The sequence below is a fragment of the Myxine glutinosa genome, chromosome 13 (assembly GCF_964187855.1).
Source record: "Myxine glutinosa chromosome 13, kmMyxGlut1.1, whole genome shotgun sequence".
Taxonomy (NCBI): domain Eukaryota; kingdom Metazoa; phylum Chordata; class Myxini; order Myxiniformes; family Myxinidae; genus Myxine; species Myxine glutinosa.
In genome coordinates, this window is record NC_136273.1 from 28,360,164 (window position 1) to 28,384,346 (window position 24,183).

The 24,183-nt window shown below is 46.4% G+C and overlaps 2 protein-coding genes across 4 annotated transcripts in view; one reads left to right on the forward strand and one right to left on the reverse strand.

Moving 5' to 3' along the window:
* LOC137438743 (tumor protein p53-inducible protein 11) overlaps positions 1-24,183 on the forward strand; it is a 71,833-nt gene that overhangs the window by 31,334 nt on the left and 16,316 nt on the right. For 2 of the 3 annotated variants that reach the window (XM_068134053.2, XM_068134054.2), the window contains exons 2-6: positions 4,886-5,278; positions 5,585-5,643; positions 12,086-12,134; positions 12,237-12,333; positions 15,508-15,609. In XM_068134053.2, the coding sequence (XP_067990154.2) occupies positions 5,012-5,278; positions 5,585-5,643; positions 12,086-12,134; positions 12,237-12,333; positions 15,508-15,609 (574 nt within the window). In that variant the 5' untranslated portion in view covers positions 4,886-5,011. The remainder of the gene's footprint in view (positions 1-4,885; positions 5,279-5,584; positions 5,644-12,085; positions 12,135-12,236; positions 12,334-15,507; positions 15,610-24,183) is intronic. The other variant, XM_068134055.2, reaches the window with a different exon arrangement.
* Positions 7,354-8,842, reverse strand: LOC144888704 (uncharacterized). Its single transcript, XM_078767701.1, has 2 exons — positions 8,687-8,842; positions 7,354-8,548 (listed from the first exon to the last, which is right to left on the reverse strand). The coding sequence occupies exons 1-2, from the start codon at positions 8,840-8,842 to the stop codon at positions 7,700-7,702; spliced, it is 1,005 nt and encodes a 334-aa protein (XP_078623827.1). The 3' UTR covers positions 7,354-7,699.

Genomic DNA, 24,183 nt, shown 5'->3' on the forward strand with positions numbered 1-24,183 from the left:
TACGATGTGTAAATAAAGGTGAAAAAGTCTCGTTTAATGCAATTTAATTCCAGACTATAAGGCAACAAAAGGTGAAAGTTTTAAAAGGGGGTGTAGACTTTCTATAGGTACTATATATATATATATATATATATATATATATATATATATATATATATATATATATATATATATGTAAATATATATATATATATATATATATATATATAGACGTATATATATATATATATATATATATATATATATATAGACGTATATATATATAAATATATATATATATATATATATATATATATATATATATATATATATATATATATATATATATACATATATATATATATATATATATATATATATATATATATATACATATATATATATATATATATATATATATATATATATATATATATATATAGACGTATATATATATATATATATATATATATATATATATATATATATATATATATATATATATATATATATATATATATATATATATATACATATATATATATATATATATATATATATATATATATATATATCTATATATCTATATATATATATACTAGCAGAAGTACCCGGCATTGCCGGGCGGGGGAGGGGAGGGGGAAGGGAACGGGGAGGAGGGGGGAGGGGGGGAGGGGGAGGAGGGGGAGGGGGGAGGGGAGAAGAGGGGGGGAGGGGAGAAGAGGGGGGGAGGGGAGAAGAGGGGGGGGGGAGGGGAGAAGAGGGGGGGGAGGGGAGAAGAGGGGGGGGAGGGGAGAAGAGGGGGGGGAGGGGAGAAGAGGGGGGGGAGGGGAGAAGAGGGGGGGGAGGGGAGGAGAGGGGGGAGGGGAGGGAGGGGGGTCGGGGGGTTGGGCAGCTTCTTCTCGGTAGTCACCCATAAAATAGATTTGTAAAAATTTTGGTTGCTCACCTGGTTGAGGGTGGATAGAGCCAATGAGGTGGTATAACTGGCTTTGCACCTTGAATGTAGGCATGAATCCTTGCTCAGTGACGACGCGATCTGCTCCAAACGAAGTCATTTGGAACGAAGAGTTGTAATTACGGATTTCCTTCAGGAAGTGTCTGGATTGAGTCGTAGTTGATTGAAGTAGTTCTTTCAAAGGTTCCGGTGGAGATTGGAGAGAAGGCAAAAGGACATTGCCTCCCCTGCAACACATTCCTGGTGTTTCTCCCTTCCATTTCAAGGCATGGCAAAACTGACAGGTGAACGACATGGAGCCAATATCAACGTTTGAGGCGTAGTCAGTGTTCGGATTGTAACTGAATGCAGCCTTCTCCCATGCAATGGCCGGCTGCCGTCTGCCTGATGGTTGCCAGTTGTTGAGTCGTTTTTGGCGCTGTTCTTCTGTCTCCTGCTGTCTGGCCCTCGCGTTGATTGGCGTTTAGACGTGCCTCTGTCTCATCTTCTGTCTCTCGCTGTCTGGCCCTCGCCACACGTTGTTGATTAGCGTTCAGACGTGCCTCTGTCTCATCTTCTGTCTCTCGCTGTCTGGCCCTCGCCAGACATTGTTGATTGGCGTTTAGACGTGCCTCTGTCTCATCTTCTGTCTCTCGCTGTCTGGCCCTCGCCAGACGTTGTTGATTGGCGTTTAGACGTGCCTCTGTCTCATCTTCTGTCTCTCGCTGTCTGGCCCTCGCCAGACGTTGTTGATTGGCGTTTAGACGTGCCTCTGTCTCATCTTCTGTCTCTCGCTGTCTGGCCCTCGCCAGACGTTGTTGATTGGCGTTTAGATGTGCCTCTGTCTCATCTTCTGTCTCTCGCTGTCTGGCCCTCGCCAGACGTTGTTGATTGGCGTTTAGACGTGCCTCTGTCTCATCTTCTGTCTCTCGCTGTCTGGCCCTCGCCAGACGTTGTTGATTGGCGTTTAGACGTGCCTCTGTCTCATCTTCTGTCTCTCGCTGTCTGGCCCTCGCCAGACATTGTTGATTGGCGTTTAGACGGGCCTCTGTCTCATCTTCTGTCTCTCGCTGTCTGGCCCTCGCCAGACATTGTTGATTGGCGTTTAGACGTGCCTCTTTTTTTTTTTCTTTTTTTTTTCTATACTGAATCGAGGCTCGTGAAAGAGCTGACAACCGCGAGGGAAAGACAGCACATGGGGACCACGAGGGAAAGACAAAGACAGCACAGTGGGACCACGAGGGAAACACAAAGACAGTACAGTGGGACCACGAGGGAAAGACAAAGACAGCACAGGGGGACCACGAGGGAAAGACAAAGACAGTACAGTGGGACCACGAGGGAAAGACAAAGACAGCACAGGGGGACCACGAGGGAAAGACAAAGACAGCACAGGGGGACCACGAGGGAAAGACAAAGACAGCACAGGGGGACCACGAGGGAAAGACAAAGACAGTACAGTGGGACCACGAGGGAAAGACAAAGACAGCACAGGGGGACCACGAGGGAAAGACAAAGACAGTACAGTGGGACCACGAGGGAAAGACAAAGACAGCACAGGGGGACCACGAGGGAAAGACAAAGACAGTACAGTGGGACCACGAGGGAAAGACAAAGACAGCACAGGGGGACCACGAGGGAAAGACAAAGACAGTACAGTGGGACCACGAGGGAAAGACAAAGACAGCACAGGGGGACCACGAGGGAAAGACAAAGACAGTACAGTGGGACCACGAGGGAAAGACAAAGACAGCACATGGGGACCACGAGGGAAAGACAAAGACAGCACAGGGGGACCACGAGGGAAAGACAAAGACAGTACAGTGGGACCACGAGGGAAAGACAAAGACAGCACAGGGGGACCACGAGGGAAAGACAAAGACAGTACAGTGGGACCACGAGGGAAAGACAAAGACAGCACATGGGGACCACGACGGAAAGACAAAGACAGCACATGGGGACCACGAGGGAAAGACAAAGACCAAGACTCTGTCTCATCTTCTGTCTCTCGCTGTCTGAATCTAGAGACACGTTCTTCATTGGCTTGTCGATGGTGAAAAGTATCTTCATCGGCTTCATGGAGTCTCCGATCAGCGATTTTCCTTGCTCGGGAGGTTGAACGTGACAAATTTCTTTTCTTCGGTGCCATTGCCTTTATCACAGTCAGTCTTCCAGTCACTCACTCGTAGACAAATTCAAAATACCAAATTCAAAATACTCGTAGACAAAATACCACGTTTACACGTGGTAAGAAACGACACAAACGCACGATTGCAACTCTGCGTCGTGTCGTGGGCGTGGCCAACGTGGCCTCATGCTCCCAGGTGATTGGCTAACTCGAGCTCGAGAGAGCCATAATGCGCTACGTTATGGCAAAAAATATGGATCTAAAGATTAAAGAAAAAAAAACCTATGTGGTGTGAATGGCAATGTTCCTCGCTGAAATGTGAAAAAACGCAATCACTTTTCGCTCTGAAATACGTGCAAACGCGTAACTGAGTTAATGGCGGCAAGGAACATCACGTGATCGCTCTGAGCGAATCAGCGCGCTGCTCTGCCACCGGTCAGATATTATTCCTCGCTGAAATGCGCTGAGGTAAAAATATGGTAAAAAAATATTATGAAATAAATTTTTAGGTCGGCCATGTTCTTCCCAGGCTCAATGGCCATGTTTGTGCCAAATATCAAGTACGTGAGCCTCTCCGTTTAGGAGTCTATCGGTAACATTACACACACACACACAAACTGTGTTTTATATATATAGATATATATTGTTGCGGATATGGGACTTGGCCTCAATATCCGCTTGTAAATACTCCCCTATTTCCCCAATACTCCCCAACTATCCCCAATCCCCCATTCCCTAGTCCCATTGCCTGTAAATAACACTCTGTAGAACCGACCTTCCCCTTTTTCCCCCATTAAATGTCGTGCCCAGGTCCACCGCATCTCACGTAGACAACTTTCGGACATCTTGCTAGTTATTCTTAGTCTATGTCAGTTAAGGACTCGTTTCCATTAATTCTGACTCTTCGTTGCACCAGAATGTGATTATATGGCACCAGTAGTGAGTTTAGGACCTTCCCATACCTCCTCCCATCTTCTTCCCCAAACAACAACTACAACAACAACTACAACAACAACTACAACAACGGCGCGCGCGGGGAGTGTGCGTCCTCACACCGGCTCGGTTAGCCGCCATTGACCATGCGCTCCACGGGGTTACCACGAAGGGGCTGGCTGTCAGCTCCTCGTCAAGGGCGGAGCCTGGTAACCCCCCCGCACCCAATAAGAAGGGCGGACCGATTCCATCTGGGGCGGAGCTAACGAGCCGAGGGCGTGTCACTCCCCGCCGGATATACGCAGCGACTTACTGGACGTGACGAGAGATGCGCCCCCAGCTTGAAGAAGAGCCAGTCACCACCTCCAAGCGCTGAGCGAGCTCCACGCATCGACCCGGTATTGCAGTACCTCCGAGAACGGTGCACCCCCTCCGAGAACGGTGCACCTTGAGCCATCGACTGCCCGCTTTCCTTGCCATCAATCCCCGTGTGAGTCAGTTTTTGTCCTGTTTATCTGTCGTCTGTCAGGGAATAAGATAAGTGTGTCTAAGTGCCTGTCTTTCTATGCTGTCCCTCTTGTAGTTGTAATCTGACCTTCCGCCCTAATATAACCTCCTCCGGAGGTCTTGAGAACCGTATCCCTGGTGTCGTGTGATTTTAATCCCAGCCGTTGTGTCCTTTTCCTTCATTGATTTAGCGTAGCGCGACTCGGCAACGTTCGAGTGGAATCGGGTAAACTGTGCAGACGTGGTCATACCAAACCGCTCGGTAAACCAACATCCACAACCGCGTCTGTAACAATATATATATATGTCAAAAGTCTTTGTAAAATACAATGCTTGATAAAGTGTCGTTAAAAATTAGGAGCATGCTGTGAATTTGTTTGCTTGTTTATTTATTTCATTAGGCTTCAGCCTCAACCAGTTTTCCTCACCAAGCAAGATCCTGCCTTTTTATCACCAGTCAGGGCTGCTTCTTTCTAAGGACCAATCACCAAATAAGATAAATCCACAGGAATCGCAGCTGGCCTGCTATGGCTGACAATGAGCAAATGTCAAGCTTAGCTGCTCACTGTCACGTGATGAAGGCTGCGGAGAATGAGCGGAGGCCACATTCTCCTCCTAATGTTGCTGCCGAAGGTGAAGGAGTTTCTGGAGAAGGTGAGAGAAATTCCAAAGTCTCACCCCATGCTCCATTACTCAAAAAGAACAGCCAGTCGGATCTGCTGAGCCGACTGAAGACGAGGAAGGTTCTGGGTGTTGGAGGTTCGGATGACGAGGGAGAGGCGCATCGTTGCAAGGTATGAGCACGACGATGCCATCTCTCTTGAAGCTGTAGTCTTGGCTCCTTCTTTCCAAATACAACTAATTTTGTCATCTATGCATTATTTATTCGCATCATTATTTAATTATTAGCACATGCACAGTCTTCTCTAATGCTTCATCTTCCTCATTTTATTTTGTGGAGCCTTTATAATCGAATACTTTGGCACATTACGGATTGTTTGAAATGTGTTTTTCTTGACAATTGTAATTTTTTTGTTTGAGCAACTGAGATCAATATACCTCTTTCTGTAATCTTTTTCAAATTCTTCTCTTACCCTCAGATTAGCCAAGTACTTGGCAATGAATCCAAGTTTTCCAGGCGGGAGCCGCTCGGCTTGAGGTTCCGACTCCATTCTCTTGTTACTTTATTGTCTCAGTTTTTCTGTCTAAGACTGAAACTTAAAATGAGCTTGCAAAACTTTCTTTAGGAGGCTCATTGTCTTTGACAATTGTTTTTGGATTTTTATCCTTTGAAGTAGGTCTCTTTCAAAACCATGATATGTGGGTTATGTAATACACTACGAGCTCAATATGTGGGGTTCAAAAACCGTGCGTCTGAATAATCAACATTTACATTCAGTATATTTTTATAATAATCAATTTGAAACTGCCTGGCAGTCAAACAGAATTGAAAATCATTCCAAACAGGAAACTTACTGTTTTTTAATGACGTCATAAATGACACAAACAACTAATGTAAGGTGTGAAATAATGTGGTGTTAAAGACACTGCAGCAATGACGACGGTAAACTTCTGATATTTTTTACGGTGTAGACTATAGGGCAAAGCCGTCTAGAACAGTGTTTGTCCTTCCGTATGTATGTCCCCTCGAATGTATACCAATCAGAGCTGAGGATCTCGTCACATGACAGGGTGATGTGATTACGTCTGATGTCATTATGGCGGTACAGCGGCTGACTCCACACTCCATTTTGATTCCAATTTCGTTCATGCTGAACATATCGTCGGACCTGTCATATATCACAATCGCCATGCTCTCCCTTTACGTTTTTCATTCAGTGTGAAACACAAACAAACCGATTGTTAAAATGATCATCAAATATCGAAAGCATAGACGTTTCGGATCTTCCAACAATACGTTTAGGCCCTCGGCTTTATGCCTCACCTTCGGACCGCTTCGGACAAATTGAGCCAAGGTTTCTTAAAACAGTAGTGTATCGTTTCAGTAGTATCGTTTTCGTAATAATAATAATAATATAGTAAATATAAACATAATGCTTCAATCCCAATGTCGTGAATGGGAAAGTTAGTGGACTGAAGCGGTGTATGGTTCATGAATCGATGATAACTGGTGTAACCGCAGAAGTAAGGAATTAGCCTCGGTTTTTTTTATAGTAATATCATTTTCGTAATAATGACAACGTAACGTTAATATTATAATAAATGTAATCGTAACACTAATCCCTTCGTAGTGACTGCAAAGTTACTGGAGGTTAAAATATATCTTGTATAATATATAAAAGAAAGTTTTTGTTTGTTTGTTTGTTTGTCTGCACACGCTAATCTCCTGAACGGTGAAAGATAGGAGGTAACCTTTGACACAAAAAATGTCAGGACGGGCCTCGGGAAGGTTATAGGCTAGGTGACGCCGCTTCGGCCGGGCTGGGCCCATTTCACAATTAAAAGCTGAGCTGAATTATAGTAGTCAATCTTCTACGGCCGCGAGTAAAAGCTGAATTATAGTAGTAAATTCATTCAAAAAGAACAAAAAATGTCGGGATCGGCCCCGGGAAGGTTATAGGCTAGGTGACGAGACCGGTCGAGGCCGCTTCGGCCGGGCTGGGCCCATTTCACAATTAAAAGCTGAGCTGAATTATAGTAGTCAATCTTCTACGGCCACGAGTAAAAGCTGAATTATAGTAGTAAATTCATTTAGTCTAGTAGGAAGACTAGGTCCCCCTGCACCCCCCGGAGATATACTTCTAATCAGTGTTTCTAGATTGGAAAAAATGTGTAGAAAATGACTAGCTATGGCCCCAAGCTGAAAAAATGTCCCACATACCATTTTTATGCAAATTACTGCTGCCATTATCAAAAAAACGATTTTTGACATATCTCAGCCAATATTGCAGATAATTGAAAAATGAAGGTGTCTAGACCCATGTTTTGAAGGGCATAGATCATGATAGAACTATTCATAACATGATTACATGTGTCTATGGTATACTAGTATGCTAATTAGTGCTTTATTTACAAAATAATCACAGTTTTACGAAATAATAGACTCATATTAAGGTCCGTCTACACAGACGTTAACACAAAGTTTTATTTTTCTAAATATTACAACTGTCAAAATAGTCCTAGCACTCAATGTGACCACTCTTCTCTTGCTTGTTTTAGATAAACATCATTAGCATTAGTGATTCTACACTGAGTCAGTCATCATCATTTTCATCGAAATCGTCAGAGTCAAACTCTTCTTCTCCTTCCTCTTCCTCCTCCTCTTCGTGCTCTCCTGTGTTCAGAAGATCCACCAGTGAGGTTGGTAGGATGGGACCACTGGACCACATTGGTTTCAACAGTCCTTCATCAGTCCTTATCCATCCTTGCTCCTCATAAGGTTTTGGCTTTTCGATGATAGGTTGATCGGCTCTTTTGTACAATGCTACGCGGTGGTTCACACGCTGGATGTGCGGCTTCAGGGCAGACTGGCATGGAGGAAGGCGAGCCAGATCAACCTTGGACTTAGATGTGAGGGTCTTGTCCTCTCCCACCATTTTTCGTAGCAGCTTGGCACGGACAATGTCCACTGATGACTCGCGACTCTGGCCGTACATCACACAGGTGAATTTTTCTAACTGCCTCTCCACCTCAGGGTTGGCATCCCAGTTGTCACCCAGTTCACCGAATGCCCTGTGAAACCTGGGATTCTTCTCCAGCTTTTTCAAGGGCCCGACTTTTCCCTTCCCTTTGAAGGCACTGGTGCAGTCTTCTCCGCTGAACACATAGTACCCCAGGAGAGTGGCACAGTAGTCCTCTCCCAGGGATTCTGCCAGCTCAGAGACGTTGACAAGTTGGCGATGCTTCCCTGACCCTGTATCCAGGTACACCGTCAGCTTGATGTTGTGGGCATGGTGGAGCAGGATCAGGAGGATGTCTGTGTCCGGTGTTCTGACTACAGCGTTCTTGTATCCGATGGTAGCAGCATGATGGAGGTACAGAACCACCCTGGTATCAGTCTCTTCCTGGTTGCTGTAGATCGTGGGGAGTTCACGTACCTCGACCTGAAACACAAAAAGGCACCGCATTTCAATCACCAGTCACTGCCAGTTTCAGATCTAGACAAACATCACAGGTAATCACCTTTTTTTCAGGAAAAATTACAAATTGAATCGCCATTCACGAAGGGCTTTCAATTTTACCTTGCCATTCGTTGAGGCAAGTTGGTGGGCCTTCCCCTCCACGATCAGCACAGCCATCTCTGTTCTCTCCAGCCTGGTAGCTGCCTCTTGTCCACTCCACACTTTCAGAAGAAGCTGGCACATCTGCTTTTTGTTGTCGTCATTTGCAAGGAACATTTTGAAGTCATATGGCTTCCTGGTTGCTGGTCCAGCCAGAATGGGCTGAATACCCTGGCGAAGTTGGAGGGCAACATTTTGGTTCTTGTTTGTGCTTCCGAGTGTGAATGCTCGTGCGAGAGCATTGGAAACTGTTATGTTTGAGCTGTGCACAAGCCAGAAAGAAATGACATCACATTTGTCATGATCAACCTTCGTGAAGTGGATATGCTCCTTGATTGGGTCATTCTGTAGGCGTTTCAGTAGTTTCTCTGACCGATAATTTGAGTTCTCATATCCATTCAGTTTCAGTTCCTCGACATAGAGCAAGCGCAAGGAAGAAAGCTGTAGAACTTTATTCTGCTGGATGACCTGGGTTTGAATGTGTTCCAGTACTGAGTTGAATGCCTTTTCATGGGCGGCTGACATGCAAGCCTGCTCCTTTGGTGCTTCGGCTCTGTGAATCGCACGCTCATAGTTGTAGAATGCTGTGCGGAAAGCTTTAAAACATGACGGATGGTGTTTGGCCTCACATGCAAAGAGGTCTTTGTTTTTCACCTTTCGATGGAGTCGATAGAGACCCATTTTCTCAGCCCGTGTTTCGATTTGCTCCCATGCATTTTCTTTGTTTTTAAAGGATGGGAAGGTTGTAGGCCTCTCAGTATTGCGATGAGCATCTTTGGTCTCAACTTTCTCACAAAATATACACTCTGGCGGGAAGATGGGTTCAGCAGAACCTCCTGGTTTACGAGGAGAGTGATGCCATGATGAGGTTGATGGCCCTGGTTCTGTATCATCTCCCAGACGATGAAAGTGGCGGACAAAGTGCTTATAACACTTGCTGTGATATCCTACTCTTTCTAGGTCATCAGGAAGAGTTGCCGGGATCTGATCACATACTGATTGCATACGACATGGGGAGTCATGCGGTTGGTTGAGACGTCTATCCCGGATCTTTTGAAGCAGTTGCAGTTTTTCTGAAGCAGATCCTTTAATTTTACGGAGGGGCGTGAAATCCCCATGATCAGACATGGATGGTACATGAAGGATGCATGTAGGAGGAGAGCTTTGGGCTGCAGGTTCTACACTCCGTTTTCTTTTGGGCATGCTTGCTGTCGATGTCTACCATCACTGTTAAATGACAAATAAGAAATCACGAATGATGTTAAAAGTGCCTGTGAAAGGAGGCTCTGAGTTTTCAGTGAGGTAACAGAGGTTCTGAGTCATGTTCTACACTAGGGTACTTTTTAGCTGACTAAACCATGTTTAGTGGCATCAAAAGTGCTAATAGCTAAAACATCTAAATTCTTCCACACTAACGTTAGCTATCTAGGCCAATGAAACATTGTGCTAAGTTACTGTAGCTAGCTCAGCTGTCGTGCCTCTTTCTGGTTCAATTCATATACAGAAGTCAACAGATATGTCTCATGTTTGGCATTAACAAAAGTTTAAGTTACACCGACATTAGGAACATACTGTACATAGATGAGGCTAGCTTTAACGTTAGCTAACATGGTGCTAGCTGGCTCAGCTGTTATTCTGCCTGTTTATGATTTCATGCAGAAACTGAAGTCAAGAGTGTGAGTAACATTATAGTTAGCATCTTACCTGGCTAGATTGGAGGATGAATACCAAGAACAACACACAGATGGAATGGAAGACTGAACTTTCAACTGAGGTATTCAATAACATCAACGTTACCAATTGATACGAGCGCGCGACATTACCAATTGATACGAGCGCGCGAGCGCGCATGTTACATGGATGGAAATGTAAAATGGCAGCTATAGCAGCACTAATTTGGATCTCTAGTCTGTCATTTCTGCACTGTGATTGGATAACATAAAAAAATATGTTTGGGAGTTAACAGCAGGAGTTGGTAGATTTTACGTGGGCTGGGTGAGAAACCTTTAAATAAGCAAGTGAAAATCTCTCGCAATACAAAGTCAATGGTGGGAAGAAAAGTTGAGTGGTACCAATGTTACTGCCAATGTCCCGCCCCTATGCAAGACTCAGGAGCATCTTGTTGACATTTAACCTTGAAAATACCTGGGTTTAGACCCCTTATGTACCATGTTAAGTTATCTGCAGTATTAACGTATCCTTATCATTTGTAAAACTGTGATTATTTTGTAAATAAAGCACTAATTAGCATACTAGTATACCATAGACACATGTAATCATGTTATGAATAGTTCTATCATGATCTATGCCCTTCAAAACATGGGTCTAGACACCTTCATTTTTCAATTATCTGCAATATTGGCTGAGATATGTCAAAAATCGTTTTTTTTGATAATGGCAGCAGTAATTTGCATAAAAATGGTATGTGGGACATTTTTTCAGCTTGGGGCCATAGCTAGTCATTTTCTACACATTTTTTCCAATCTAGAAACACTGATTAGAAGTATATCTCCGGGGGGTGCAGGGGGACCTAGTCTTCCTACTAGACTAATTCAAAAAGAACCCGGGCAACGCTGGGTGCATTTGGCTAGTCTTCTATATAATAAAGTAGCGATAGTTTTGTGTTCGGCCGACGCTGCGTCATTACGTCTATCTTGAACTAAAGTAGCAAACAAGCCCGGCTACGCCGCTGTAAGACTTTCGGTCTTGTTTTTCTACGACCTTTAAAATATTTTTGTCACTTTCAAAATCCTTTCATTTAGCAGTACCTGGACAAAATATTCCAGCATTTTACGTCATCTCGACCAATCAAATTTGACGCTCGCAGACCCTACCAATGTCCTTGTTTCTCAAGACTACGTGGGGTATAAGGTGTTCTCTGAACTCTAATTTTATTCTGTGCATGTTGGTGGCCTGCACATAATAAGAACAGCTTCTGGGATTTATTTCCCTTGAGGATGCATTGGAATAGGAATATAACGTGATTCACAATTCCGATTTTAGCACCACAATAAATCATCCTTCAGCAAGCAATGTGAAATTCCTTTGAATCCTTTGTAAAAACACTCATATGTTTGCTGAAGGCCTCGCTCTATCCCGTGGAAATGTTAGCCATATATTCCACATACCTTTAACCACATTTCGCATCTCACTTACCTGATACCGTACCCATGACAACCTGATGAGTCAAAACGGATAACTAAAACTTGGAGATGCTTTTTCCAGTCGATGATTCATAATGGACACCACCAAGTTGGTACACCTTTACGTTATTAGGTGTTTGGGTCATGGCTGCAACTCTAGAGATTGGTTGTCTAATCACGATGACATTCTGGCCAATCCTACGTTGTGTGTTCGCAGGTTCTGGCAATTTGTGTCTGCAGCGATGTTCACAGTTGTCGCTGCCATGGTAAGTATACTTCAACTCGTGTATTTCATTAAATCAAGCAATCTGGGGTCACTGGCTCGTTCATAAATCTCATCGTTATTCAAAACTTGCGTTGTTGCACAGGCATTGTTTTTGCCAGATTATCTTCACTTGCTCATGCTTGTGGAGAGAGGAAGAAGAGCGCGACAAACCACAAGGCTTTATGGTGGAGCGATGATGTGTGAGTTGCATCTTGTTAATTGTTAATAACACTTTATTTTACAATTTAGTTTTGGTTTTGCTGTTCCTCTAACTTTTGTATAATTATTTCTTCCCACATTGTCTTGCATCCCTTTTCATGTTGCACTTTCCCTCTCACGCTCAGGCTCTGAATGTTGACCACTTTATGTCGTACAAAAAAGTGCCTCATGGGAGAGTGAGGTGAGAAGGACGGAAGGGTAACGAGACAACCAGCAGGTAGATTAACAAATGGGTAAAGAGGAGTTATGGTTAGAGTTTATAGGGGAGTGGAGACAGGGAAGGGTGGACAGAGAGAGCAAGGGAACGGAGACGAGGGCAGCGGGGGAGCGGAGGAGAGGGCAGCAGAGGAGCGGAGGAGAGGGCAGCAAGGGAGCGGAGGAGAGGGCAGCTGGGGAGCGGAGGAGAGGGCAGCAGGGGGGCGGAGGAGAGGGCAGCGGAGGAGAGGGCAGCGGGGGAGCGGAGGAGAGGGCAGCGGGGGAGCGGAGGAGAGGGCAGCGGAGGAGAGGGCAGCAGGGGAGCGGAGGAGAGGGCAGCGGGGGAGCGGAGGAGAGGGCAGCAGGGGAGCGAAGGAGAGGGCAGCGGGGGAGCGGAGGAGAGGGCAGCGGGGGAGCGGAGGAGAGGGCAGCAGGGGAGCGGAGGAGAGGGCAGCAGGGGAGCGGAGGAGAGGGCAGCAGGGGAGCGGAGGAGAGGGCAGCAGGGGAGCGGAGGAGAGGGCAGCAGGGGAGCGGAGGAGAGGGCAGCAGGGGAGCAGAGGAGAGGGCAGCAGGGGAGAAGAGGGGAGGGCAGCAGGGGAGCGGAGGAGAGGGCAGCTGGGGAGCGGAGGAGAGGGCAGCAGGGGAGCGGAGGAGAGGGCAGCGGGGGAGCGGAGGAGAGGGCAGCGGGGGAGCGGAGGAGAGGGCAGCAGAGGAGCGGAGGAGAGGGCAGCTGGGGAGCGGAGGAGAGGGCAGCGGGGGAGCGGAGGAGAGGGCAGCGGGGGAGCGGAGGAGAGGGCAGCGGGGGAGCGGAGGAGAGGGCAGCGGGGGAGCGGAGGAGAGGGCAGCGGGGGAGCGGAGGAGAGGGCAGCGGGGGAGCGAAGGAGAGGGCAGCGGGGGAGCGGAGGAGAGGGCAGCGGGGGAGCGGAGGAGAGGGCAGCAGGGGAGCGGAGGAGAGGACAGCAGGGGAGCGGAGGAGAGGACAGCAGGGGAGCGGAGGAGAGGGCAGCAGGGGAGTGGAGGAGAGGGCAGCAGGGGAGCGGAGGAGAGGGCAGCAGGGGAGCGGAGGAGAGGGCAGCGGAGGAGAGGGCAGCAGGGGAGTGGAGGAGAGGGCAGCAGGGGAGCAGAGTGGAGGAGAGGGCAGCAGGGGAGCAGAGTGGAGGAGAGGGCAGCAGGGGAGCCGAGTGGAGGAGAGGGCAGCAGGGGAGCGGAGACGAGGGCAGCAGGGGAGCAGAGATTAGGGCAGCAGGGGAGCAGAGTGGAGGAAAGGGCAGCAGGGGAGCAGAGTGGAGGGATGGGCATCAGGGGGGAGCGGAGACGAGGGCAGCAGGGGAGCGGAGATGAGGGCAGCAGGGGAGCGGAGTGGAGGGGAGGGCAGCAGGGGAGCGGAGACGAGGGCACCAGGGGAGCAGTGGAGTGGAGGAGAGGGCCACAGGGGAGCAGAGTGGAGGATAGGGCAGCAGGGAAGCAGAGTGGAGGAGAGGGCAGCAGGGGAGCAGAGCAGAGTGGAGGAGAGGGCAACAGGGGAGTGGAGGAGAGGGCAGCAGGGGAGCGGAGGAGAGGGCAGCAGGGGAGCAGTGGAGTGGAGTGGAGGAGAGGGCAGCGGGGGAGTGGAGGAGAGGGCAGCGGGGGAGCAGAGGAGAGGGCAGCGGGGGAGCGGAGGAGAGGGCAGTGGGGGAGCGGAGGAGAGGGCAGCAGAGGAGTGGAGTGGAGGAGAGGGCAGCAGTGGAGTGGAGGAGAGGGCAGCAGTGGAGTGGAGTGGAGGAGAGGGCAGCAGTGGAGTGGAGTGAAGGAGAGGGCAGCAGAGGAGTGGAGTGGAGGAGAGGGCAGCAGTGGAGTGGAGGAGAGGGCAGCAGTGGAGTGGAGTGGAGGAGAGGGCAGCAGTGGAGTGGAGTGAAGGAGAGGGCAGCAGTGGAGTGGAGGAGAGGGCAGCAGTGGAGTGGAGTGGAGGAGAGGGCAGCAGTGGAGTGGAGTGAAGGAGAGGGCAGCAGTGGAGTGGAGTGGAGGAGAAGGCATGGAAGTAAAAGACTGGGTAGTGGAGTGGAGGAGAGGGCAGGGCATTGGAGAGAGAGTTGAAGAAGACACACACCGAGGAGAGGAGAGGAGTGGAGAGAGTAGGCAAAGTAATATTGTGGATTGATCATTAATATACATTACAGTTCACTCGTAGATTCCTGACCAAAATAAACCATTGATTCTCGAGCTCCAGAGAATTCCATATACAGAGAGGCAGAGAAATGATTTGCCTGCGTATATGATGGATGCATGAGGGGACGTATCATGGGGCTATCAAGGATAACAAGTATGGAACACCACATATTCGTGAGATGTCAGTGAAAGGGTTTATAGTTGATAATAATGTCACATTAGAAATTGTATATCCTTATAATATCATATCAGTGCAATGGACATTTCCAGGTGGCAGCTCAAACTGCCTTGTCCGAAGCCTTGGAGCGAAGAGTAGGATCGCACTATATTTCCTTAAACACTTCACTGTCTACTCACATATTACTGGCCCATGTATCCTCTTTTTTTCAATGCTTCACTTTCCTTCATTGATTTTTATTCCTCACATCTTCCTACTCTTTGAATTTGCTCTTCCTTTCTACCCCTTGCCTGGCATCCTGGCCAAATTCCAACTTCCTCCCCTGCTGACTTCTGGGAAAGCACCCAGTGTAACACTTGTCCTGCAGGAAAGGTTATGATGATGTGTAAAGAGTGTGGTACATTAACGATGATTATTTAATTCGATGCACTCAGACCACATTGTTGGTATTTTGAATTTGCTCCACACTGAACTCCAAAACATTGCCCCAACTTTTTATTCATGGCTCCTGTCCTTTGTGCATTAATGTACTCTACTTGAGAGTTTTGGTGTCGTGCGTAGGGACAGATTGCAGTGTTCATGGGTACGGTGCCGCAGAATTTTCACGGGTATGATTGTATATTTTGTGAGTGTGCAGGTATTTCCATGTCGTTATGGAAGTCTTTGCACTCCAAAGACAAGGCATTGATCCGCTATACATTCATGCTTGAGGCCTCCTACTTCCTGACACAGATACTTGGTACGTAAACAAGATGATCACAACAATAATAATCATTATCATTGTGATTATGTTGGAAATTAATTTGGGGGTGGAAGGATGGCCTGGAGGTATACACATTCACCCCTGATTCGTCTAGCCTGTGTTTGAATCCTGACCCAGCTGTAAACTGGGTAGGGAGATGCATCAACGTGTGTGCCGTCCCTCGGATGGACGTTAAACTGGGCATCCCATGCTGTTAGTATTAGTTTGGTAGCTGTTAAAGATCCCAAGGTATCCTTCGCAAAAATTCGGTGAGCGGTTGCCGGCACCCTGACAAAATTACAAACTAGATGGTATTCATATAATACTTACCCTGCGCAGTCAACTTGGTGCGAGCCAACTCTTCTGTTTTTGAAGGGTTTTTTTCGTTGATCTAATGTGGCTGCCAGACCACGTGAACGATGACATCATAAATTTATATACCCTGATATAATTGTTGCGTAGATCACCCTCAAGAAATTTCAAACTGATCAGACTAAGCGTTGCCCCTGTCGAATTATAACATCATAATTAAGGCACCAATGACATCATCATTGACATATCTTATTCCCCATGGAGAGTTCTCTACAATGAGCCATGTTTTGATTTTTTTTTTCCATGGAGCGGTTTCGGAGATATAGAGGTGTAACGTTTTTTGCTTTTTTCAAGATGGTGCCTGTACCACATGACCTATTATATCATAATTATCATTAAAATATTCTGCAGGAGGAGGTGCTAATACGGTGAAAACTTTGTGTCCATCAGACCAACAATTGCAGAGAATTTTTTTTTCATACTAATCAGATCAAGCATTGCACTTGTCGAATTATGACGTCATAATGAAGGCACCGATGACATCACCATCAACATATCTTATTCCCTCCCCATGGGGAGTACTTGACAATAAGCCATTTTTCAATTTTTTCCATCGAGTGGTTTCGGAGATATGGAGGTGTAACGTTTTTCCAAGATGGCGTCCGTACCACATGACCCATGACATCATAATTATGAATATAAAAATTCTACAGGCAGAGGTGCTCCTACGGTAAAAAAAATTTCATGTCAATTGGACCAACGGTTGCCAAGAAAATGAATTTTTTAAATGCAGACACGCACGTCACACGTACGTAACCGATCACCTAACCCTGCTTTTCGCTTTGGGAGCGCAAGGTAGTGATTGATAAGCCTCAAAATGAGAGAGAGAGAGAGAGAGAGAGAGATGGAGGGAGATGTTTCCACGGGATTCGAACGGGATTCGAACCAAGAACGCTATAATTTTGTCCCAGCGTATTTAACCGCTTGGCCATTTCCGAGAGAGAGAGAGAGAGAGAGAGAGAGAGAGAGAGAGAGAGAGAGAGAGAGAGAGAGAGAGAGAGAGAGAGAGAGAGAGAGAGAGAGAGAGAGAAAGAGAAAGAGAAAGAGAAAGAGAAAGAGAGAGAGAGAGAGAGAGAGAGAGAAGAAGAAGAAGAAAAAAAAAAAGAGAAAGAATTGAATTGAAAACACCATTTATTTCACAAAAAAAACACACCAGGTCAAGTTACATTTTTACAGGAGAGAAAAAAATAGAAAAAAAACAACAGTTCTTAATGTTAAAAAGAAAAGCACAAATTCGATTCATTCACAACACATAAGGCTTCATTGATACACCATTTGCATTCAAAGAGTTTGACATTTTCATTCGCCACATAATAATCAAACTCTAACCTTATTCTTGCAGACACCAGCCCTTTAAACATAGGTACAACATCGAACCCATGCCCATTATCAATTTTAATTTTCCTCGATTTATATATTGAGTATTTTGCTACAGCAGCTAAGAAGTTTAGGAGGACACCAGAGTCCTTGCAGGAGGGTCTGAAAGATACACCAAAAATAAAAGAATGTGAAGTAAAAGGAAAAGACAACTGATCAAAAAGGTGTGTGAGAATCAAGAAAAGAGGTATTAGTCTTTCGCATTTCACATAGGCATGAAAGAGATCCTCCTTCTGTACACAGAAGGGGCATGCTACTGGCACTGAGCTGTCAAGGTGATGAACAAAGGTGTTCGTAGGGAGAGCCCAATGTGCTAGTCTCCACTGGATATCTGCGAGGAACCCGTAAATAGGTAATTTGTACATATTAGGCCACAGTGGCGTGGCAGGAGACCCTGGCCCTAACCTTTCGGACCACAAGGCCACTCTTGTTACTCCGGAGAAGGGTGATGCTTGGTTTTCTCGAAGGAGCTTGTGAATACCAGCCTTTGTTGCCAAATGGAAAGGAGAGACAAGTTCACCATTCGACTGGAGAGCTGGGAGCACCTTAATTTCAGGGAAAGACAGCCGAACATCCTCGACATTGTTTATACCTTCCCAGCCAATATTTAACTCCTTAAACTTCCTCTTGACGATGCGTATAATTTGGCTGACAATACGCACGGATCTTAAACCAAGAATGGCCGCCACCCTGCCAGCAGACATCCATTTTGTCCCAGATGTATCCCTCAGGTCACAAACTTTGCCAATTCCTCCTTGAGTAAATTTCCTAATCAAAGTCGGACTATGAGGAATGCATGGAAAAAACCCGTTATAGAAAATAGGCTCTTGGATAAACATCCGGCAATTATAAGCCTCAAGGCAACGATGAACCCCAAAACCTTTCCAAACTCTCAGCAAACCCTGATAAAAAGTTGGGATTGAAACTAAGCTGACACGGTCAAGGTTCACCAGGAACAAGTGCCTATCATAACACAGGCCTCCCGCTTGTTGCAACAAGAAAAACGCAAATGAGCGCCAGGGCAGCTCTTCAGCATACAACAGACGTTGCACAGACTGTAGGCGAAAAGCCATAAGCCGGGTGGACACCTCCACAATTCCATGTCCACCCTCCTTCCGAGGATGGTACAGTATTTGCGGCCGAAGCCAGTGGTATCCATTCCAAAAGAAATTAACCAAGACCCGCTGGATGGCTGGTATCAACTCCTTGGGTGGCTGCAAGGCAATTAGTTTATGCCATAATCTTGCTGCTATCAAGTTATTTATAACAAGAGAGCGGCCTTTATAAGAAAGAGATCGCAGCAGTCCTTCCCATCGTTTCAACCGGTGTGTAATTTGTTCAATCATTCCTTCCCAGTTCTTCGTTTCTACTTCCTGGTTGCCGAGATAGACACCAAGATATTTGACTCCATCTGTTTTCCACTCTAGATTATGTGGGAGTGACGGTGGCAGTGTTAAAGAAAGGTTATCTGAACCGCACCATAAGGCTACACTCTTGCCCCAATTTACTTCGGCGGAAGAGGCCGCAGAGTAGTCTTTAAAGCAACGCTGCACCGCAGCAACACTACTTGGGCCCTTAATCAGAACACATACATCATCAGCATAAGCTGTGACCACAAATCTTGAAACCAAAAACGGCTCCCACATCCTGAGTTATTCGCTGCCTGATGGATGCTAAGAGTGGTTCAAGGGCAATTATATACAGAAGTCCAGAAAGGGGACACCCTTGACGGATACCCCGACGGAAAGGAAAAGGGGGACATAAACTGTTGTTTACTTTCATCATGCAGAAGGTGTTAGTGTATAACAGCTTGACATAGGAAATGAAAGTTTCGCCAAAACCCATCCGCTCCAGAACAGAAAACAAATATGTATGATCAACACGATCAAAAGCCTTTGTTTGGTCAAGAAACAACAACCCAAAACTGGCACGCAAGTACTTATTACAAGAAATAATATCCCTTATCAGAAAAATATTGTCATAAATTGACCTTCCTGGTACACAGTAGGTCTGGTCAGGGTGCACAATAGAGCTGATCACAGTTCCCAAACGGTTTGCTAAGGCCTTCGACAAAAGCTTGTAATCCGCACACAGCAATGAGACAGGCCGCCAGTTCTCGACTAGTTGAGTGTCCCCAGCCTTTGGCAACAGGCAAATGACTGCTCTTCTGCAGGACAGGGGAAGCTCTCCAACATGAAGGCATTCATCAAATACCTCAAGCAGGTCAGGTCCCACAAGTTTCCAAAAAGTCTTATAGAACTCTCCGGGCAAACCATCAATCCCGGAGGCTTTACCATCCTTCAAGCTCCGCATAGCAGTTTCAAGTTCAGCAGCCGAAACTGACATGTTCAATGTGCGTTGCTGGTCTTCCTCAAGTCTTGGAAGCCCGGTAGTCAGCTCCTGCAAGGTCTCATTACTTATGCTCTGGGGGGAGTACAAGTTTGTATAAAAAACCTTCAAAACAGACTTAATCTCCTGTTGGGAGGTCACTATTGGCCCATTAGCAGCACGTAGCCCATGAATCTGTTGTGATTTTTTAACAGAGTTCTCCAAACCAAACAAGGCCTTATTTGGCATATCCAACGTTAAATAACTCATTCTCATGCGTACCAGGGTGCCCATTGCTCGCTGCCGTACCAGTTCAGTCAACATTGCCTTTTTAGTCCATAGCAGCCGGTCACCTGTAGTGTCTTTCCCAGCCGTATTAATGTTTTCCTCCAGGGCTGCAATTTCAGCCTTTAATGAATCAATCGAGAGATTTTTCAATTTAGTGGCATAAAGACTATATTGTTGACAGAACGATTTGACCTGACCCTTTGCGAGGTCCCACCACAGTCGAAGGTTAGCATGTTCAAATTTGGAGGACCGAATTCTTTCCCACACGGCTCGAAAAGCCTCTTTGAATCTCATATCATTCAGCAGGTGGGTATTAAGTGACCAATACGCACTACCCCCTGAGGTCAGAGGCAAATTAAAACCCATTGAAACCAGGTAATGGTCTGTGAAACCAGTTGGGAGTATCTGGGTTGTGGCCATCACATTTAGCATTGGCTTATTCACGTAGAATCTGTCTAGCCTTGCCATTGATATCCTCCCATCATGGCATCTGCACCACGTATAGCACCGTGAAGTTGGGTGTTGCAACCTCCAAACATCTTTCAAATGCTGATTTTTGATGATGTTCTCCAAAATCCTCATAGAAGCTGGATGGGGTTCATGACCGGTCCTGTCTACGGAAGGATTGATAGTGCAATTGAAATCACCAGCAACACAGATGAAAGCGGTTGTATCCAGTCCTTTTACAAAGTCATGCAGAGTGGAAAAGAACACTCTTCTTTCCATGGGCTCACTCGGTGCATATACGTTCACAATGATGATCCTTTGCGTGTTGCAATAGAAATCCACCGCTATCAGATGTCCCTTATAAATTTCCTTAAAGACAATCTTCCGAGCAGGGATTCTATCACTCAAGGCGATGGCAACACCAGCTTTGGGTGTGGTAAACCCACTCAGCCACCACTGCCCTCGATAAAGTTTTCCCCATTCAGCAACCAGGGTGTTCGTAGCATGAGTCTCCTGTATCAGGATGATGTCGGCTTTCACCCTCTCCATCGCCTGAATTGTCTGAATTTTTCGTAAGGGGGTACAACCCCCATTGATATTCAGGGATGCGATACATATCTTTCGCAAAGCCATTTACAAAGGTAACTCACCCTCCGCCTGCAATTCCTTATTCGCCTTTGTGACCGCTTTCCGAAGACGCTGAAATTGGGCCTCCGAGATTTCCATTGGGTCATTTCTTTGCAGGAGGGGTCTTGCAGCCCTGATGAAAGTTTTCACATCGGGAAAATGGTCTTTGATCACAACGTAGCGTTGCCTAAACGTCTCGTTTAGGAAACTGATGACGTTTTCCTTTGTTGCTTCCATCTGTTCTTCTCCCTGATGATCATTCACAGACACAAGGCTTTGAGCTTCCTCATCCAGCTCCCTAACCACATCAACGTTGAAACTCCTTTGTTGTGTGTCAGGAGCAGGCACACCTTCTGTGTCATCACCACTGCAGTCTTCTTGTTGCATCACAAGGGGCACATCTGTGCCACCACTGCTGCCTATTATAGGTCTGCTTGGACCATCATCCTTGGTCGTTTCAACCGGATGTGAGCAACAACCGTTGTCACTCAGGCCCTGGGACTGCTCGTTGTCACAAGGGACAATGGTGCCATCATCACAACCAATACTGCTGCATTGATTTTCTTCAACAAGAGCAAGGGGTGAAGTCCTACTCTCCTCTGTTTCGTCACCACCCTGCCCAGCTTGCTGAGAATCATCAGGATAGTCTGAGATACTGTTTGTTTGTACGAGTATCACTTTGCTACCTTTGTCTTCCACCTCGGCGCTCAAAAAGGTACGTTTTAGGTTCCTCTTAGCCTCGGTGCCTTTCATCAATACCTCCTCAAAGACCATATTCTCTTGAGGTTGCAACCTCTTGTCCTCATCGACTGGGTGCACCCCTGCTGCACTAACCTCAGCAACACCGCCACCACTTTCCACACCCTGGTCTTCTGGTGTGGGCGTCTGTACTCCACCAGGCTCATGAACGGGGGGCACTGCATCAGTTACAGGGGGGGCCGACCCAGCTGCTGTAGCGTACGTCTTCTTGGCGTCTGGGCAATACTGCTTAGTGTGTCCGTGTGCTCCACATCCGTAGCAGATCAAGGTCTCGGTCGCCATGAAGATTCTATATTCATGCTCGCCTACTTTAAAGGTGTGGGAGGTGTTCAACTGCTTCGCTGCGTCTTTTAGAACAACAAAACAAAAACGTCTAAACGATTGTACGTGCTTCAACCTGCCGTTTCTCGTACGTAGAGGAACCCTAATGATTCGAGAGACGACAGTGCCAAACTCACCTAGCTTGTGTAGGATTTCCTCGTTACCTAGGAAAGGCGGAACATTGCTCAGAATGACTTTAACTGCCGGCGTGTCCATCGACGACACAGGAACAAACAGATCGTTTCCCAAGGTCAAACCATTCTGCACAACAATATCGGCCAGACTTATTTGCGAAACAAAAACCACAATTTTGTGATTCATACGAGACGCGGCACGAATGTTACTCACGTCGATCAAATCCCCAATCGCAAGCAAAATGTCATCCATTTCAACTCCCTCCGGTGGGACAAGGCACAGCCCGTGCTTACGCGATAAACCCTCATCGGTAACACGATCGGCAGGCCTTTGGCTACTCCTATTAGCCATATCGTCAAAGGAGAAACGAAGTGAAAGCAAATAGATTTGTATAATCCCCAAAAAAAAAAGAATAGAAAAAAAAATATATATATTAAGTAACTAGAAACGAAAGCACGGTTTAAACCACGTTAGGAAAAAACGTGGTTCAAACAAACCCTTACCGTGCTGGCTCTCCCTCTCTCTGTCTCGAAGGAGGAGAAAAGAAAAAAAAAAAAAAAAAAAAAAACGAGGGACAGGTGGTAACGAAGCAGGAAGGGAGGAAAAAGGTCAACATACACGACAAGAGTACAAAAGGAAAAAAACAAAGGAAAGGGAAAGGTAAAAAGGTTGGTGGGGAGAGGATGAAAAACAACACGAGCCAGGAGCTACAACACACAAGCACGAGCACGCGCCATCTTGCCACGCCCAACACACGAAACGGCCAGCAGGGGGCGGGAGAGAGAGAGAGAGAGAGAGAGAGAGAGAGAGACAGAGACAGAGAGACAGAGAGAGAGAGAAAGAAAAAAAAGAGAGAGAGAAAAAAAAAGGAGAGAGAAAAAGAGGAGAAAAAGAGAGGAGAAAAAGAGGAGAAAAAGAGAGGAGAAAAGAAGAGAGGAGGAGGAGGAGAGGAAGAGGGGGAGAGGAGGAGGAGGAGGAGGAGGGAGAGGAGGAGGAGGAGGAGAGGAGGGAAGAGAAGAGAAATGAATACATCCAAGATTTATAAAGGACAAGTTGTTCTGGTTTTGTGTAGACTAGCAAAGCACCAGATATTGCTCCTTAGCAGAACCCCATACAGGATGGGTCGCACTGCCGTGTCACAGGTAAGAGAAGATTACATTGTCGACATTTTGGAGCAGCTCGCCCGGGGAGAACATCATAATTATGTGAATGCAAGTTTCAGACTGGTTGGCCATCATCAGCACTGAGTGAATGCACCAACACCCCGAGGAGCAGGACATGATGCGTAATTGTCACCATCTACATGTGTTGAGCACAGACAGGATCGTGTGTGGCTGACATCCCATTGGTTTGCGCAGCAGCCAACGAACGGCCTGCCATGTGGTTCCTGGTCCCACAACAGTTGGGAGGAGAGTCGGATCATTATAATACTGTTATGAATTTTGGGGTAGAGTGATATATAGATCAGGTAGATCTGTGTAGGTATCATGCTCTGACTGTCGTGAAGAAGAAGAATCACCCCATGTAATAAGTAGAGGACCTGTTTAGCCTGGATGTCGGATTAAGCTCGTATATTTGTGGTCATACGAGGATGGCCCTGTGCTAATTATCATAGGGATTATGTTAATTCCCCTGTTTCTGAGACCTTGTGATTTATCCTTCGTCTCGTATGGCAACGCACATAGACACTAGGCAGGCCATAAAGCGCCACACACACTACTTAAATTCCCCCCCACAATAAAACTCACCAGAAGTGCAGACAGGAAGCGCCCACGCATTGCGCCAACATGGCGATAAAATATTGTTTAGGCCAGCTGAGGCCATGCCCATCTCGCAACGGATTGGTCGAGGGGTTTGATGGGGAGATCACACCAATGGTTGGGAGGGCCATTTGGCACGCAGCTGAAGCCCAGAGGC

Bases quoted from the DNA above. Each gene is read 5' to 3' on its own strand.
- LOC144888704 (XM_078767701.1), bottom strand. From the start codon at position 8,842: ATGTTCCTTGCAAATGACGACAACAAAAAGCAGATGTGCCAGCTTCTT. The intron at 8,549-8,686 runs GTAAAATTGAAA...TTTGTGTTTCAG, and splicing joins TTGCCTCAACGAATGGCAAG to GTCGAGGTACGTGAACTCCC.